Here is a 16,121-nt window from a genome sequence, read left to right on the forward strand (position 1 = left end):
ATGGTTGCTTAATACTTTAATAGGATGTGTCTTGGTTTCATTTTAGGTCATTGGGTTTGAGAAGTACATTTACATTATAATTGCAATTGCAATCCCACTATTGTGTTCCATTGCCAAATACTTGTAATTGCAACTAAATGCATTTAAGGCCAAAGTTTTTGTTTTTTTTTTTTTTTTTTTTTTTTCTATTTTAATTTCTTTATTTTTATTTTTTAATTTTTATTTTTTTTTTAAGTTTTTTGATTCAAGAATCAAGTAATCCGAAAGGGGATATAGTTGTTTCAACCTCTCAACCTTATTTGCAGCAATTAGAAAAAAATCATTGCATATGGAAAATAGATAATGTTGCCTTTGAAGGGACAAGTTGCCCCCTCTAAGACCTTGGTTTCTCTCTTGAATGCATTTTCTGATCATTCCTCATCCTTTGAACTTGAGTTTTTCTTTGATTTTCACATTGTGCAAAAATCCAAAAACTATTGCCCAAAGTTATGACCCATTATGTGCTCTTTTATGATCAGATATACAATCCATCATCCGCACAATCACTCACTCAATCATCTTTGAAAATTGTCGATAACTACTCGACGTGAAAACTGGTGAGAAACTCGAGGGCCACATGATATGCAACTTGAAAGCAGCTACCAATTTAGCTCTCTATGAATATGTTAGTGTACGAATATTGGCTGAGTCTGTCTCCCAATCAGCTGTTCCATGTCTTGTATGTAGGAGTAGAGTCCTTGTCTAAGGGAATTCCTTACGTCAAATGTGATCAGACCATCAAGAACTACAAAATGTTTTGCTACCTCAGGCCTCCACCCTGACATCCCTGATCGAATTCAGTCTCAATCTAGGAGGTAAGGCTAGTCTTTCTCACCACATAGCCATGTTTCATTCCAGCAGATCCGTCGTAATGAACCAGAATATCCATCCGCCTCTACTGTTGATCCAATATCAGATAAAATTGTAGATTGAAATGGATCTCGAATTCCAGGACCGCCTCTCCTGTGATAAGCACTTCGATTTGGATTCCCAGATATCTTACCTCGATTTAAAGGCAGAGCCAGTCGACCTGAATGTCCTAAAGCTGTTACCCTTTGAGACAAAGGACTTAGGTACCGATGATGTAAGAACACCTAGCTGGCCTTCAATAAAGTGAATTTGTATTGAGAATAGTGAAGAACCAAGAAAAAAATGAAATTGTTTTACGAATACCTATACATTATGATTTATTTTTGTTTGAAACCAGAATGAAAATCGTTAAAATCTAAGTAAATGTGACAAAGACGACAGTCGATTTTGACTCATTGATGATTTTGGCTCATTAAATAAACATTGTCTTTGCAATAGATTCAACCAAGAAAGGCATAAATACACATCTATACCCCAAACTTACAAGTTTGGTCAAAATGAACGGTGCGATTTAGGTACAACTGTGATGTGATTTTTAAACCAGAATGCTAATGCTCTCTACCAAATTGAAATTAAGAGTTAGTTTTCTGATGAATTTAAATTGCATTAAAACAATGAAATTTTGCTATTTCATCTAAACTCATATTTGGTAGCTTTTACAAATTTTCGCAAATGTCGAAAGATGTCGATCGCCTTAACTTTCAATCACAACATAGTGAAGATTTGAAATTGACCGGGATTTCAACAATTAAAGAATAGTTGATGTTACAACTGATTAATCAACCACTCAAGCAAAGTGCCAAAAAAGTTCATGAATAAAAAATGTATTCATGAAATAAGGCAAATACTATTTATTTTTGCAACTGCTTTCAATGGTCAGTTTTTGAGCACTAAGTTGCGCAAAAGGTTACGCCAATCCAAAAAAAAAAATCAAATCCGACCCATATTCAAGGCACTCCATGAAATGTCAAGAAGGGACAAGAAAGGTATACTCCTAAAATATAACGTTTTTGGTCATTTGTCGGGGCAGCAACTTTGGTATTAGACATTACATTAGCCTTTCTTGATAGGCTACAATGCTCTAAGGTTGTAAAGAGCTCTAACTGTTTGGAAAGATTCCATTCGATTGACGCTTTTTTGTGAAGTGGAAGAAATATGAGGAAAGATGTGTGTAGTGTGGCACTCTTAATTTTGGGCATTCTATGGGGGGGGAGAACTTGGACCAACAACACTGGCAACTCTCATCGTGATCCAATTGCATTTTCAACTATCGAGTGAGTCGTGCTACAAGACTCAAAAAATGACATTTTTGGTGTAATTATGTCACTGTGTGCATATCTTGGCTGAATGTCAGAATACAGTTTGCTTCAACAAGCCGGCAAATAGAAATGAATAACATATTCAATCTATCCCTTGTGCAGGTTGGCTGTGATGTTTGTCTAAATTGTCCCTTTTAAAGGCTGGCTGAATTTACTGAGGCCCAGATTGGTGACGTATGTTCCAAATCGGGTTCTACGATCGACTTCTAGAAAGTCATCAAAGCTTTGCAGGTACAAACTAAATATTCTTCAAACATATTGGCCCAGGTAGATGGGATGGAGAATTCTAAAGAGCTGATATGCATGTGAGAAGGTCGATAAACACTCATTTCTTCATTCCAAACACAATTTCTCTTGACTCTATTATAACTAAATATAATAGCTAAATAGCAATGGCCTTCATGGTGGTTCTATATTTAGCCACCAAATGCTTGACAACATCAATATCAAACAATATTATGATTAGAGTGTCTAAAGATAGCCCAACAATGAATCAATTTTATCGAGCATTTACGCCCAAAACAACCAGTGACACTGATTTATCAAATTTCACTAGACTAGAATGTTCGTTTTCAGCATAATAAAAATCTCTTACATATTTATACACCCTTACTTGAAGAATCCGTAATATGAGAAAAGTATGCTACCATAAGAATCTTGCAGATTTAAAACAAATTCTTATGGTTTTTGGCACTAGTATTAGAGAAAAGCGCAAAAATAAATTGAACATAATACATAGTTTTCTTCCTCTCCCTCCCTGACAGCTAAGGAAGGGCTTTATCGCAATTAAAGCTACATGATTGTGACTATTGTAGAAGTTCACAGAATATACGGCTGCAAGAAACATAATTGGAGTGAAAGGAATCCCTTGATTTTTCATAATTTTTCGAGGGGATAAGCTTTTATGCTTTCATGGCAATTTTAGGTCACTGTCTAACCATATGTGCTTTATTTTTGTGCTTACGGCACTGACAAAAAAGAACATATTCAGCCTGTGTGAAAAATTTGCATCCTGAATTTAGAAAATAAATGGTGAGTATTGAGCCCTCAATAATAAAACACGATTCCCCTGTCTACCAATGTCTTTCAAAACTTCGAATAACGGAGCTATGGTACTAGTAACCATTTCGTCAGGTATTGACAAGTGTTTTAACCTGACGAAATAAGCGTTTGAATCAGGACTCTCAGCCTATCGCGTTGCACATTTAAAATAGGACGTAAAACTAATTTCTGAGGTGGCAAGAAAATGTAAGGAAAATCCGTCGCACGCAGGTCCATATTATTCAGGATTTTTAGTAAATTTCAGCACATGAGGAGGTTGGTTATAAAGTGAAGAAGAGAGAAAAATAGAAACACCAACAAAGCTTTTGGAGCAAGAAAAACCAACAAAGGAAGAAAACGCGTTTGCCTTTTTTCCAGTCCTAGATATGATAAAAAAAAACATCGATCCAATGAGGCAATGTAAATGTATTTCTCTGTAGACAGTAATCTCAAAAGAAGAAATGTTTGAAAAACTGGACATATTTGCGACGATCTTACTTAATTCGCCCAATAGATGTAGAAGTTGATCGATCAAACAAGGCACTAAAACTGAATAGGTGACAAAAGAAAAGAAAAACATTTTACGAGCGAATGGTTTGAAAAACTATATCAAGAATATATGTATACCTCAAAAAGCAAATCAATTATCTGATCTGACTCACACTACATAAGGTTTTATGGCAGTATTTTCATTTTCTGAGCATTCGAAGACGTGAGTTTTCACCCAAAAGTACCCATTAGGGTACTATCACCTAATAGAAATCCAAGTCATAAACAAATCCTGTCCAGTAATATAGAACAGGTGGCTCCGAATATTTGCATATCTCTACTAATAGAATCCGTCCAGGATGTGACACGGATGTTCGGTTACCGGTGCATATCTGACAGTCTCGAAGCTTTCAGTTTTCCCACTCGAATGATTAACTCAGGGTGTCACAGTTTGCAATTTGCCAATCAATGGCACCGGCATCGAAATCGCTCATCAGAGGGATCGGTTTTTCTTGCTTTGCCCCATGACCACTCATACTATGGCCCGCTTTTTCTTACAAAATCCAGTACGACCACCTCCCTTCCACCTTATGAAGTAAGGCAGTTGTTGAAGCAAGTCAATTTCTCCCGGAATTAAAAGGGGACTTCTTGTGTCTCTTCGACCCGTTGCACGCAGCGCCGTCCTCGACGTCTTCCACTTCTTCCCTAACGTCCGCGCTAGATGTGTACCATGCACATCATGTGCGTGTCTACGCATGTGTTTGGCCATTGTAGATTGTAGCAGCTCTCTGTGAAGTCTCAGATAGGTTGCTTGGATGTGAGCGCTACCTCTATCTGAGCTGGCCGTGTCAAAGCTTGGATCCTGGTTGTCGCAAATGTAGCTTAGTCTGTGGAATCATCGGCCTCTCTCCCTCTCTCCCTCTCTATCTGTTTGCCTGTCTTTCTCACTCTGAAGTCTCTGCCATTGGTTCTCCTTCATTGAAAATTTGGGACCAAAGAAATAGTGAGCGCTGCTTGAAAAGGGGAGTTCAAACTTGATCCGGGTTTGGGACATCGGCACCCTCGCGGGGATAAAGACTCCCACGCGCCCGTCAAGGCAAGGGCGAAGAGGGAAACCAATCCGCTCGGAGTCACATGTTCACCATCCTTTCAGTTTCATGAGGGATCAGTGATGAGAGATTTCGAAAAAGACGTTTGAATCCGGCTTTACTTCCGGAAAGTTGAAGAAAGATGACATAGATCCTCCTTTTCTTAGTGAGTGCAAGGCTTTTTAAGCTCGTTCTCGTTACCAAATATGAGTTGTGCTCTTGTTATCATTTCATGTCGCTAACGGGCATGAGGATTTCCAATGCCTTAACAAATTTTCCTGCCTTGCTCTAATGTTCATTCTGCCACTCTTTATTTTCGGGTGTCGGACCTCAAATGCACATACAGTACAGAACAAACGTACGTTGAGAATCTTTCTTAATCGTAAACATACATGGACAGAGTGTTGCTTGGTTAGTAGACAGTTTTAGACGATTTGTGGTGCTCAGTGCTAGCCAATGGTTCGTCCTCAATTTTGGCAGACTCTTTGGGACGTCCTTTTCATCCACCTATGCTGAAAAAGTACCAGATCCTGGTTGAAGTAGTATCTACACAGATTGAATGCCTCTTAGCTCCGGGTTTCAACTCTCGATTGCAGGGTCGCCAAGTACAATGTACACTCAAAGGCCACAATGGTTTTCGAACTGAAGATCTAGTTGATTCCTGGTTCTTGTAGTTGATAATTTTTTGCTTGAATCATATTTGTTTGGTTACATAATCCATGTGGAGGATGCAAAGAAATATTATTCTAAGCTGAAGCTCGGGAACCCTGACTGGGGAACAAAGAGAGCGAGCGCTTCGAAATCCAAATCCTGGTTGTCCAACCATGTGGGTTTGGTCTTATGGCAATGTAAATGCACTCTTGTGCGTTTTCTCAGGTAGAAAAGGGTTTCTTGGTCGATTGTGTTTTAGAGCTCCCAATGCACTTACAGGTTTTGCAAATGATAAGCAGAGAAATTTCACTACTGTACACAGAGCATTGAAAACTAGACCAAAAGCTAAAATGATGTACTCTTTAGCCATATAGCATCATGCATGATTGCCAAACGCAGCGTCAAAGTACATTCTAAATCAAGGATCCGCATTGTTATTGCTCCAGAGCTTTACGGTTTATTTCACGTTCAAAGTGTATGAAAGTCATCCATAATTGGAGTCTATCCCGGATTCGAGTGACGGTCCCCCCCCCCTATCGTGTATATCCATAAAGTGTGTCCGTCAGTCCCAAGTTACTTCATATGGATCTACTCCATGCAGGAGAGTCTCAATAATCGCCGTTGCATCTTGGTGCCGACAACAAGAGGCAGCCCACAGGGATGACCAAATCATGAGGTCGTGATGGAGCCCTTCAGATAGGTGAAGATGTTTTTCACTCCCCTCGATTCCCAATCGCTTTGCGAGGCTATAAGCAAGCTATAACGAACGCTCGCTCTCCTTGGGTCGGCGGTGGCAAAGAGGCCGCTCCGTCCAAACACATCCGGTCCGATAGGGCACTCCTGAGCTCAAATCTAGAATGCGGTTGTCGTTGCACACCACACCTCGAAGCTGCTCTGCTACCATCCCGGATGATCTTATTCTCTTGTGCCGGTTTGATGGTGGTGGTGGTGGTGTGAGGGACTCTCGGATCTCCTCTCGTATTGAGCACGCACACATGTACACACACTCACACACTCACGTACTCTGAGGGCCTCACCTGAGCAGGAGATTTAAGTGCATGTATTCAAGCTCCATGGCTTGGTCCGGAGAGGTGCTGCTTCTGGTTAGCTTGCTGTAGGTGGGAGTGCTCTTGCTGCCGGAGATTGTAGAATGTGAACTGTGAATTGCTCGATTCCTCACTCACTCAGTCACTGGAGGGTAGCGAATCTGATACACAGATACATTCTTGAACGAGTGATACGTTCTAGTGCAGTGCTCCCAGATTATTTGAGATCCTCACATCCTTGTTAGACGGAGAAGTGGAAAAGTGAGAGATAGTTTCTCAGGAACCGGACAAATCAAGTGGCCTTTGTCAAAGCCAAAGATAACGCATCTTGGGGACTATCGCCCATATTGAAGCGGCCTTAGACTGGCAGTTGTGCGGAGTGATCACACAAGATTTGAAGCGGATCTGAAGAGGAAACCAGTGTTTCTGTGATGCGTACCACTTGTGCCAGCAGCCTTGTTTGATGGCCAGGGGTGGAATCTTTTACGCCCTCGTTTGTCAAAACATGGTTGCTCATACTTCCAACACTATCGATGTTTTCGGCCATATGTCCTCATCTTGTTCCACGGTATGATCTTGACCTTGTCTGTCCATATTGCATATTTGAGACCGATTATTATCATTATTCGAACTCTGTGATGGCAGAGGCATGTGCGTTTTTAGTTGTGTTTGAATGGCCCTGTCCCAAAGCTTGGTGTTGATATCTGTTCATTATGTAATAGGGCAACCAACCCCTGGTGATCAACTGATCTGCAATCTCTGCTCTGATCATGTAATCACGGCCTCATTGATTCCATTTCAAGGTACAAATCCTGATAATGTTGTGACCTAGTATTAAAGAGCCATTGCTTTATCAGTGCTTAGAGGAACTAATGCGTATCTACGTCCACCGTGTTGATTGCGTGAGTCAGACAGGAAAAACATCAACAAGGATCTATTGATTCATGACGGCCAACGTATGCTTAGTCATAAAACCACTTGTTCATTCATCCTCTTTCACTCATTAGCTGCCTAGATGTGTTGCCTCCCTGAAATAAATCGCCTAAGTGAGAAATAATTGAGACGAAAGTGGGAGAACGTTTCGTGCAACCATGAAATCAATCCTCATTGTGAGCCAAACGAATATAGTATCAAATAGCGGGAACGTCCTCGAATGCACATTTCCTATCATTGTCAATCCTGGTCTTGTTTTTAACGAGTCTGCCAGACCCACAGCTCTTTTTTGAGTTACCGATACTCAAGGCGAGGTGTATTTTCCAGGAATTGTTTGATTTGAAATCCAAAGTAACTTGGCCTTTAATGATTGCGCTACATTCATTCAGAGCCTACGTAAACGAATCATGAAGCGTTATTTTTAGACTGTATTGCACGTGTGAGACATATCATTGTATGTTTACATTTGCATATGCAAACTGTTAAAAGTGGTCAGTAAATTGCAACAAGTCCTACGTGAACAAAAGCATAACGTCAATGCCAATGCAGGCAGTACAAGGTACAAGGCCTTCTAGTTATTCGTGTTACGCAAGATCCTGAAAGACATCCAACTTGAAGGAATGGAATGGAAGAAGAAAGGTAGAGGGGGAGATGCTTGGTTGGTTGGTTCATTGGTTCATGGTGTATTGCTCTTGGTAGTAGCCATTTCAGTGGACAACGAGGGATTCAAGTTTGATAGTGGAATAATTCTAAGAGATGCTCTTCCTTGTAAGATTTGGTACCAATGTTAGGAACATGAGGTTCGTCAACAAAGAACTTTTGTTTCCTGAAATCGTACACTAGTTTTACGCTTCCTCCCCAAGTCGAAGTACTTCTTCTATAGTTTCCTTCCGCCCGCCGAACTTCATGGGTCTATACGGGGGAAGGGGACGATAATGATATGGCCTTGTACCTCGATTGCAAACAACCAACCACTCTCGGAACTAGGAGGGAAGTGGCAACAGATTGTTGCAATGAATGTGTGTGTGAGTGAGTGAGTGAGTGAATGTTTACGGAAGAACTTAAAAACACTCGGAGTGCTTTTAGTTTCCATGCGAGAATGGAACGTTTTGGAAAAGATCCTTCCGACAGAGACAGGAGCTCATCTTGTCATCTTTTGAAGCCATTTCCATTTTGAGAGTACGTTCTTGAATAAATAAGCATGACTGGAATCATTTTGATGATGGTTGTAATGATTCCCCAATTGGCATTTACGGAACAAAGTTTTTTAACATTCCTACTGTTTTTATTCATCCATCAGCATACTCGGAAGTTGCAAAGAAATTGAAAGGCCATTCAAAATGGTGGCATGATTTATTCATTCAATCCTCGGTGCCTTTTCATAACTTACCCGTTAGTACTTTCATTGAAAAGACCGATACTTTCATATCCTGTTTCTTTCTTGGTTCAACATCTAAGAATAATCCATCACGGGTTTTGACAATTAACACGATCATCTCCCCTTTAATAGTATCTCAGTGACTTTTTTGCGATCAACTCGAAAGAAAGACCACCCAAAAAAGCTAAACCACCTGGCAAGGCTGGGTTTCTAGTCGAAACGTATTCATAGCTCTCCATTACAAGCAAGTTATTCAACGTTGGATAGGCTGCAAAGACTTGGCACCGCTGCGGTAGATTTGCTTCATGACTGCCTTATACCCTTCCTTGCACCTCGCTGAAGGGAGTGCTGGTGTCGAATTTGTGCTTGTTTGAACGCGCAACAAAATTCGGCAATGGGTGGTGCGCCAGCAGTAGGTAATGGAGGCCTTGGTGCGGTAGTAACCGAGGCCGGGGAGAATGTTCCAATCTTGCGCACAGCACACGTTATGGAGACACCGAGAATCAGAGAGGAGCAGGATCTTGGTTGAGAAAGGCCACCAGCACCATAGCGGGCCCTCATGAAGGCCTCAATGTTTTTCGTCCTCTGGCACTCTCCGATTCTCTTGACAGTTTTACACATCCGGTTCCGAGAACTGTTGAGCTCCCGCCTTCACTTCATTGGCTGCGACTGCTATTACACCTTTGGTGTTTGAATGTTAGTCAGAGCTTCTCCTTTCTCACGTCCGGCTTTATTTTTGTCCTTACAGGGAAACTTCATAGCTGACCGCGAGATTGCGAAGAACGTTGATCAATCGCGCCAAGATGAGGCAAGACCGTCGCAAGAAAGGTCGTTTGAACTCGATACTGAACAATCAAGAACCATCCTCAAGTGCTCAACCTCAATTGTCTCCCAATCGACGCGTTTGTCCTTCACCAAGAGAAACTTCGAAGAACTTGCGTTCAATGATGATCTCGTGGGAGATCGATTGTCATCCCTCGGACTCAAATGTGTCTTTGAAAAAGCCAACCTTACAATAATTCTTACTGGCGATTGCACTAGTTCCCTAGAGCTGGGCTCCAAGCTACTCAGCCAGTGGGTTCACATGGAAAACAATCTGGGCTCCAATCCCGTCCAAGTGTCCGACAAACATGGTCAAATCAAGAGCCGATCCGCCCTAGGGCTGGAAGAGTTGGCTCGAGCCAGTAGTGAGGTGTCACCCAGTTCGTCGAAGATTGACAGAGAATCCTCCTGTTATGGCCCTGTTCCTATGAAGTCTTGGGTTAGTGAAGGAGTACATAGACATCCTCCATTGTACTCGAGATCATCGTTACCTTTCGAAGTTGGGCATGGAACCCCGCCACCTGGTCAGTGGTCGTCTTCACAAGAACCCATCCGTAAGAGTTTAGCCCCTGGATTGGGAGGTTCTCACCTTCCTATCACTCGCACGGTGAGCGATTCCTATAGTCAACAAAAACGTCAATACACTGCTTTGTGCTCATCCCGCCGGAAATTGGAATCAGAAGACTCGAGCTATGACTCTGATCACGATATCCATGATCACCAGCCAAACAATGCGATCATTCTGAAAGCACCCTCGGTGCAGATATCCAAGTCTCATGATGACGTTTCCCGAACTCCTTCAGAGACTCTTGGTGTTGAGTTCGCGGAGCACGTGAATCTGTATCAAGGTCCACCCAGAAGCCGTGAACCCAGTCCTGGTCAACCCCAGGTGGTTGTGGTTAACCATGATGCTAATGAAGATCAAGATCGGTTGGAGCGAATCATCAACGATCCTACCTATAACTCGAAAGTGGAGTACGCCCTTCGATTGGGCTATTCAGAATCTCTATTGCAAAAAGCCTTGGTCAAACTAGGCCTAGATGCTCAATTGAACCAACTTTTGGAAGAACTCATTCGACTCCAGACTTCAAAGCCTTCGTTTAGTGAGGATACTAGCGATGGAACCCACAAAGTCGTTGGTCGAGAAGACTCAGTGGTTGGCCTGAGTGGAGGCAAGAGTTTTTTATACACTTCCGAAGAAGATCCTCTACTACCAATAGTGATCGATGGCTCGAACGTTGCCATGAGCCACGGGAACAAGGATGTTTATTCTTGCGTTGGAATTCGAATCTGTGTGAATTGGTTTCAAGCTAGAGGGCATAAGGACATCACTGTATTTGTGCCAAAATGGAGGAAAGAAACTTCTCGACCAGACACTCCCATAACAGGTGAGATTTGTGGCCCCTTTAGTTGATGAATTATTTTCCAAATAAGTCAAAAGATAGATATTTTGCTATGGTGAAAACGCCTCTTAAAAAAACATTGTTTCCTCTCTAGATCAACAAGTCCTCTTGGACTTGGAAAAAGAACGCCTTTTGGCCTTCACACCCTCTCGTCAAGTCAGTGGAAAACGTTATGTTTGCCATGACGATCGATACATTCTGAATTTGGCCGCAGAAACGGGCGCGGTCGTTGTTAGTAATGACAACTACCGAGATCTGATCAACGAAAAACCTGAATTCAAGAAGGTTGTGGAGGAGAAAATTCTCATGTACTCGTTTGTGAATGACAGGTACGATTTTCGGCTTATCATCTTGGGCGATAATTTAGCCTGCTGATTGGTTTGCGAATGCATTACGCTAATTAACCAGAGTTTCAAGCTAAAATGATTTTTGTCTCTCTTCTCAGGTTTATGCCGCCAGATGATCCTTTGGGTCGAAATGGTCCCACTTTGGACTTATTTTTAAAGCGCAAACCTACTTATGGCGACCTTCAACGGTGTCCGTACGGGAAAAAATGCACCTATGGGAATAAGTGCAAGTTTTTTCATGCTGAGCGAGGAAACCAGCCTCAAAAGAGCATCACTGACAAACTTAAGGAACATTCATCCCAAAAAATTAATGAAGTTCGAGCTCGAACTCATTCCAGGGATTCCTCACCGGGTAAGAAGATTGAGTATCATCCTACTATAATCTTAGAAATTGAGCTTGTGCAGTGGTCCTTAATGTCTTTTTGATGTAAGCACGTGAAGTCGACGAGTGCAGGGGTTCGTTTACCTATTCGCATTGACCAACTTTGTCGTTTCATTAAGTGGAAACAAAAAATGAACACGTGTTTCCGCCGAGTGGGCGCACGTCCCTTCACAATATAACCTTCTCTGAATTTGCGTCATGGCATTGAAATGAATGTTTTAAGTGACATCCATTGTTGGTTTTTAAATGATGACAAGCCATGCGCTCGCAACATGAAATGGAAATGCTTTTCCAACATGTGACTGAAACCAATCATGTTACTTTTAGGTGATCCACTTCTTACCCGAACTCGATCCATGCTCCCGCTTAGAACGGACACGGGGGGTTACATGTTGGCCCACGAGAAGCAAGCTCTTTGTCGCACACGATCTACCATGCCACGCCTCTCCATGAATCACGGTCATGATGCGGTGGCCAAACAACCCCAAGTATTAGCTCACACTCAATCGCAACAAACTTGCGCACAAGCTCACATACCGCCCAACCAGCCGCCGTTCTGGCACAATTCGACCCATTGCACGATCCAGCAGACTGTGAGTTTGGGGCCTAATATGATACAAATGTTCCATGGCTCAGATCCGAGTCGAAGCTTCAGCTACGAAAACGTTGCTGCTGAACACGAGAAGGGTCAGTCTCATTGGCCGAATCAGATGAAATATCCCACTTACAACATGCCCGATACAAGCATGCCTCCACCCCCTCCAAGAGGACCGTGGAATCAATCGTCTGGGTCAGCTCAGGGATTGAGAGGTGAGGAGCCTCAAATGGATGCCAACAATTCTCATAGAAAATTGGCCCGTCAACTTACTTTGAACCCTTTAAATGACCCCCGTATTCGACACCATCAACATCACCAGCCCCCGCCCACTCCCCCCACCATCCCATTCCCTCCACCTACTTGTCTTCCACCACCAACGTACTCGTCCACCAACACATTACCGCCCTCTCTACATGCCACAGTCACGAGAAATGCCTCGGCCCCTGAGCAATCATTCATGAAGAACATGCACGAGCAGCAAAGTCCGGGAATCACCCTTACACCCAGCCCCATTGGAGAGGGTGGCCCCCTCCAACAGGTCGGCCACGGTCGCCTCCAAAGAAACAATTCCACGTCGGATTCTCAACTGCACAAGGCTCTCTCAGAGAGTTTTAACGAGTTGACGTGGAAGCCTTCTGAGAAAGGTAACCTGGCCACCAATACCAATGTGGCTGTTTCTCCCCTGATTGGGTCTTCCGATGGCGTTTGGGAGGCTTCCTCCATGACAACGATGAGCAATGCCTCGGGTGATGCCGATACTGCTCGCTCCAAATTGTATTACCATCTGGCCCAGCTCTTTCCTGAAGACCAGGTCATCATGGCTATGAGTGCCCTCCCCGAGGAAACCAATGTCCAAAAGATATGTGCTTACATTCTATTCAACAACAATAACAACAAGAAGCCGTCGTAATTGTCAAACGACCCTTTAATTCCAAGTCCTAGTTTGAGTTGGAAGTCACATTTTGGTGACGCGATCCACTCGACTGAATCAGTGATGGAAAGTCATTCCGTCTCAAAAACCCATGCTTACGTTATCCATGTACTACTTGATTATCACACACCATTACGGTAATTGTAGCATGAGTGTATGTCCTGAAGATATTCATCCTGTTTTTGTATGGTAATGTGTGTTGTTCGAAGGTCGTAGTGGTTTACCACCGACGTCCCTTCGTTCTTAACTTACTCTGTCTCGGTTGTTTTGTTGTTCCATGTCTCAGTCAGCTTTCTCAAAGTTTCTTTCCCGTCTTTGAAGTCCTTAATCATTCATTCATTCATTCCCTCACTCACCCGCTCACTCGCTCACTCACTCACTGACTCACTCACTCACCTACCTACTCACCCATCTCGAGGTGTTATTTGCAATTGTCTCTTGAATAATCATTAGATATGGCATGGTACTTTTCGAAGGAACAAGACATCAATATATTTTTCTCTAACCGCAGTTTTAAAAGCTTCTTTACGTAGAGATGGAAGTGATAACAGCCATTGTCGTCGTTTTTTCCTTTACTGCTGACAAACTGCATGTATACCCATTATTGTGCACTCAATTGCAACCACGTGTTACTCATACAAAATTACCTATCAATACTGTGTATTGGATTCTCTTGTATAGCTCATAGCTTGGAAGGCAGTAAAGTGAAAATGAAATAAATGATTCAAATGTCTTCATTAGTATCGTGAAATAGTCTAGATTTCAAAACATAAATTGAGCAAAGCACAGCTAGACATCTATGGTTGAGCAGGCAAAGAAGAACTTCGAGTTATGCTATTGAAAATGGGAGTAAGTATGAGGAAATTAAAAGAAATGGTTTCGATAGTAACTTTTTCGAAATGGTTAGTGATCTACCGATACAGGAATTGGGTTGCTGATTAGGAAATATACCCTTCCTCACCTCATGTCGACCCGAGTTTCAAATTCTCTAGAACCCTCGAAATCTGGATATATCTTCAGTCCTTGTCTGACTTCCCGCAAGGCCATTTTGGGGGGATTTTGCCTCGCAAAAAGCCCTTTGATTATAAATCTATTGGACACTATCTACCTGGCATTAGTCGACACCAGTCAATTCTCACTAGCTCCTGAGTCCTCAACATGCCTATGCTATTTTAATGTTGGCCCGTATTTACACCCATGGACTCCAATAAGAAAGCTCGAGTCTTTGATGATCAGTAAAGACGGGCAAGATATGCGTTATGCAATGAGAAAAAAATTAGCAAAACCAGTAGCAAAAGGTATTTGTCATCATGCCTCTATCGGGCTACCATCGGGCTACACTCAGCTACCATGGTTCCTTTAAAGGTGAAAAGACAACTTTATTCCCAAAATAGGTTAAAAAAAGATGTTAAGTTTGGTAAAAACGTGCCCAAAAGATGATGTGATATTTTCTAAATTGCTGGAAAAAAATCAAATCAATAAAACAAATGTATGTTTTTTGTAAAATAAACAAGAATTTAGGTGTCGTGAGATTTTTTGTCAATGGGGTACCCCCACGTGGTTTCGTGAATGCAAATTTTGAAACGCGATAGTACTAATTTTTACCCAGTCGCATTTCAAAATGTGCGTTCACGAAACTATCTGATACTCGCAGTATGTGCAACTGGGTACAAATCGCATTTCAAAATATGCACTGACGAAACCATAAGGGGTTGCCCCATTAAGTCAGTTTTGGATTTGGTATGCAGCGACCATTTATCAAAAGGTTAAAGTAAAGGGTTGCCCATATTTATACAACCATATTCCAAGTTTGTTTTCTGCTTTTTCAAGGTTTTTTTTAACAAGTAAGCATAAAAAATGCTAAAAAGGTACAAAAAAGGAGTATTTTCCCTAGAACGACATTTTAGGTGATTCTTGCTTCTTGGGTTGTTACAATAACAAGTTTTTAAAATGTAATGGAATTACAATCCCTTTTTCACAAAAAGAGAACGAATTAGTGCAATTTTGTTACTACTGGGCACCGTGTCAATTCCATATTTTAGTTCCATGATAGAAACTTGGCTTTGGCTAAGGGTCTTAGATATACCTTAGAGCTACTCATGGCATTTGTTTGCTTTGGTTTGGTTTTTCAGGGGCTTTTCTAACCGCTACAGGAAATGTAATCCCCAGTGCTATTGAAATGAAAGGTTATAATTCGTCTCTTTACTGCCTTCTAATCTTCAAATGAGATTTGGTCTTCCAACGAATTTGAGTTGGCAGACCGAGCTAGTCCTTGAATGTACGGTTGATCTGGAATGCTATCTAAAAATTTGTCCAAGTCTGACTTGAAAGATGTTACTGGATCAATAAGGCCTACGTTTTCCCTACAAACATTAGAGGGAAGCAAATTAAACAATGAAGGATCCCGAGAAAGACGAGAAGTGGATTTCATTGTTCGAACTAGCCTGGATTCTCGAGGGCTTGAAGGTGCTCTCAAAACGCACATTAAGCATCTACAGTCACTGTTATTGACCCTAAAACCTGGACAGTATCAGATACCTTTCGAACCTTCTCTGAACACTATACAGTCCCAACTCGTTTAGTCCCTCCCAATACGAGAGCTCTCTCATTCCTGTGACGTTCCTGGGTAAACATCTTCGGACTTGTTCGACCTTTTGCAAACCTGCTGACCTCATTGGAGCCCAAATGAGTGAAGCAGATTCCAGATGTGGCAGAACAATCGACTTGTATAGAGTTAGCATTGTGATGCTATCTCTGGACTTAAACGTGCAATATATCCAACCA

The 16,121-nt window shown here is 42.0% G+C and overlaps 1 protein-coding gene across 1 annotated transcript; it reads left to right on the forward strand.

Annotated features, from left to right (window-relative positions):
* The first annotated feature begins 6,707 nt into the window (after window positions 1-6,707).
* LOC131879998 (probable ribonuclease ZC3H12C) lies at window positions 6,708-14,072 on the forward strand. Its single transcript, XM_059226498.1, has 5 exons — window positions 6,708-7,111; window positions 9,603-11,064; window positions 11,174-11,408; window positions 11,525-11,778; window positions 12,136-14,072. Exons 1-5 carry the CDS (start codon window positions 7,007-7,009, stop codon window positions 13,314-13,316), a joined length of 3,237 nt encoding a protein of 1,078 aa, XP_059082481.1. The 5' UTR covers window positions 6,708-7,006; the 3' UTR covers window positions 13,317-14,072.
* Window positions 14,073-16,121: the final 2,049 nt, after the last annotated feature.

Source organism: Tigriopus californicus, chromosome 5 (assembly GCF_007210705.1).
Source record: "Tigriopus californicus strain San Diego chromosome 5, Tcal_SD_v2.1, whole genome shotgun sequence".
Lineage (NCBI taxonomy): Eukaryota > Metazoa > Arthropoda > Copepoda > Harpacticoida > Harpacticidae > Tigriopus > Tigriopus californicus.

Coding starts and splice junctions, on each gene's coding strand:
- LOC131879998 (XM_059226498.1), top strand. CDS start 7,007: ATGGCCAGGGGTGGAATCTTTTACGCCCTCGTTTGTCAAAACATGGTT. Junction 11,065..11,173: donor ACCAGACACTCCCATAACAG/GTGAGATTTGTG, acceptor TTTCCTCTCTAG/ATCAACAAGTCCTCTTGGAC. Junction 11,409..11,524: donor TACTCGTTTGTGAATGACAG/GTACGATTTTCG, acceptor CTCTCTTCTCAG/GTTTATGCCGCCAGATGATC.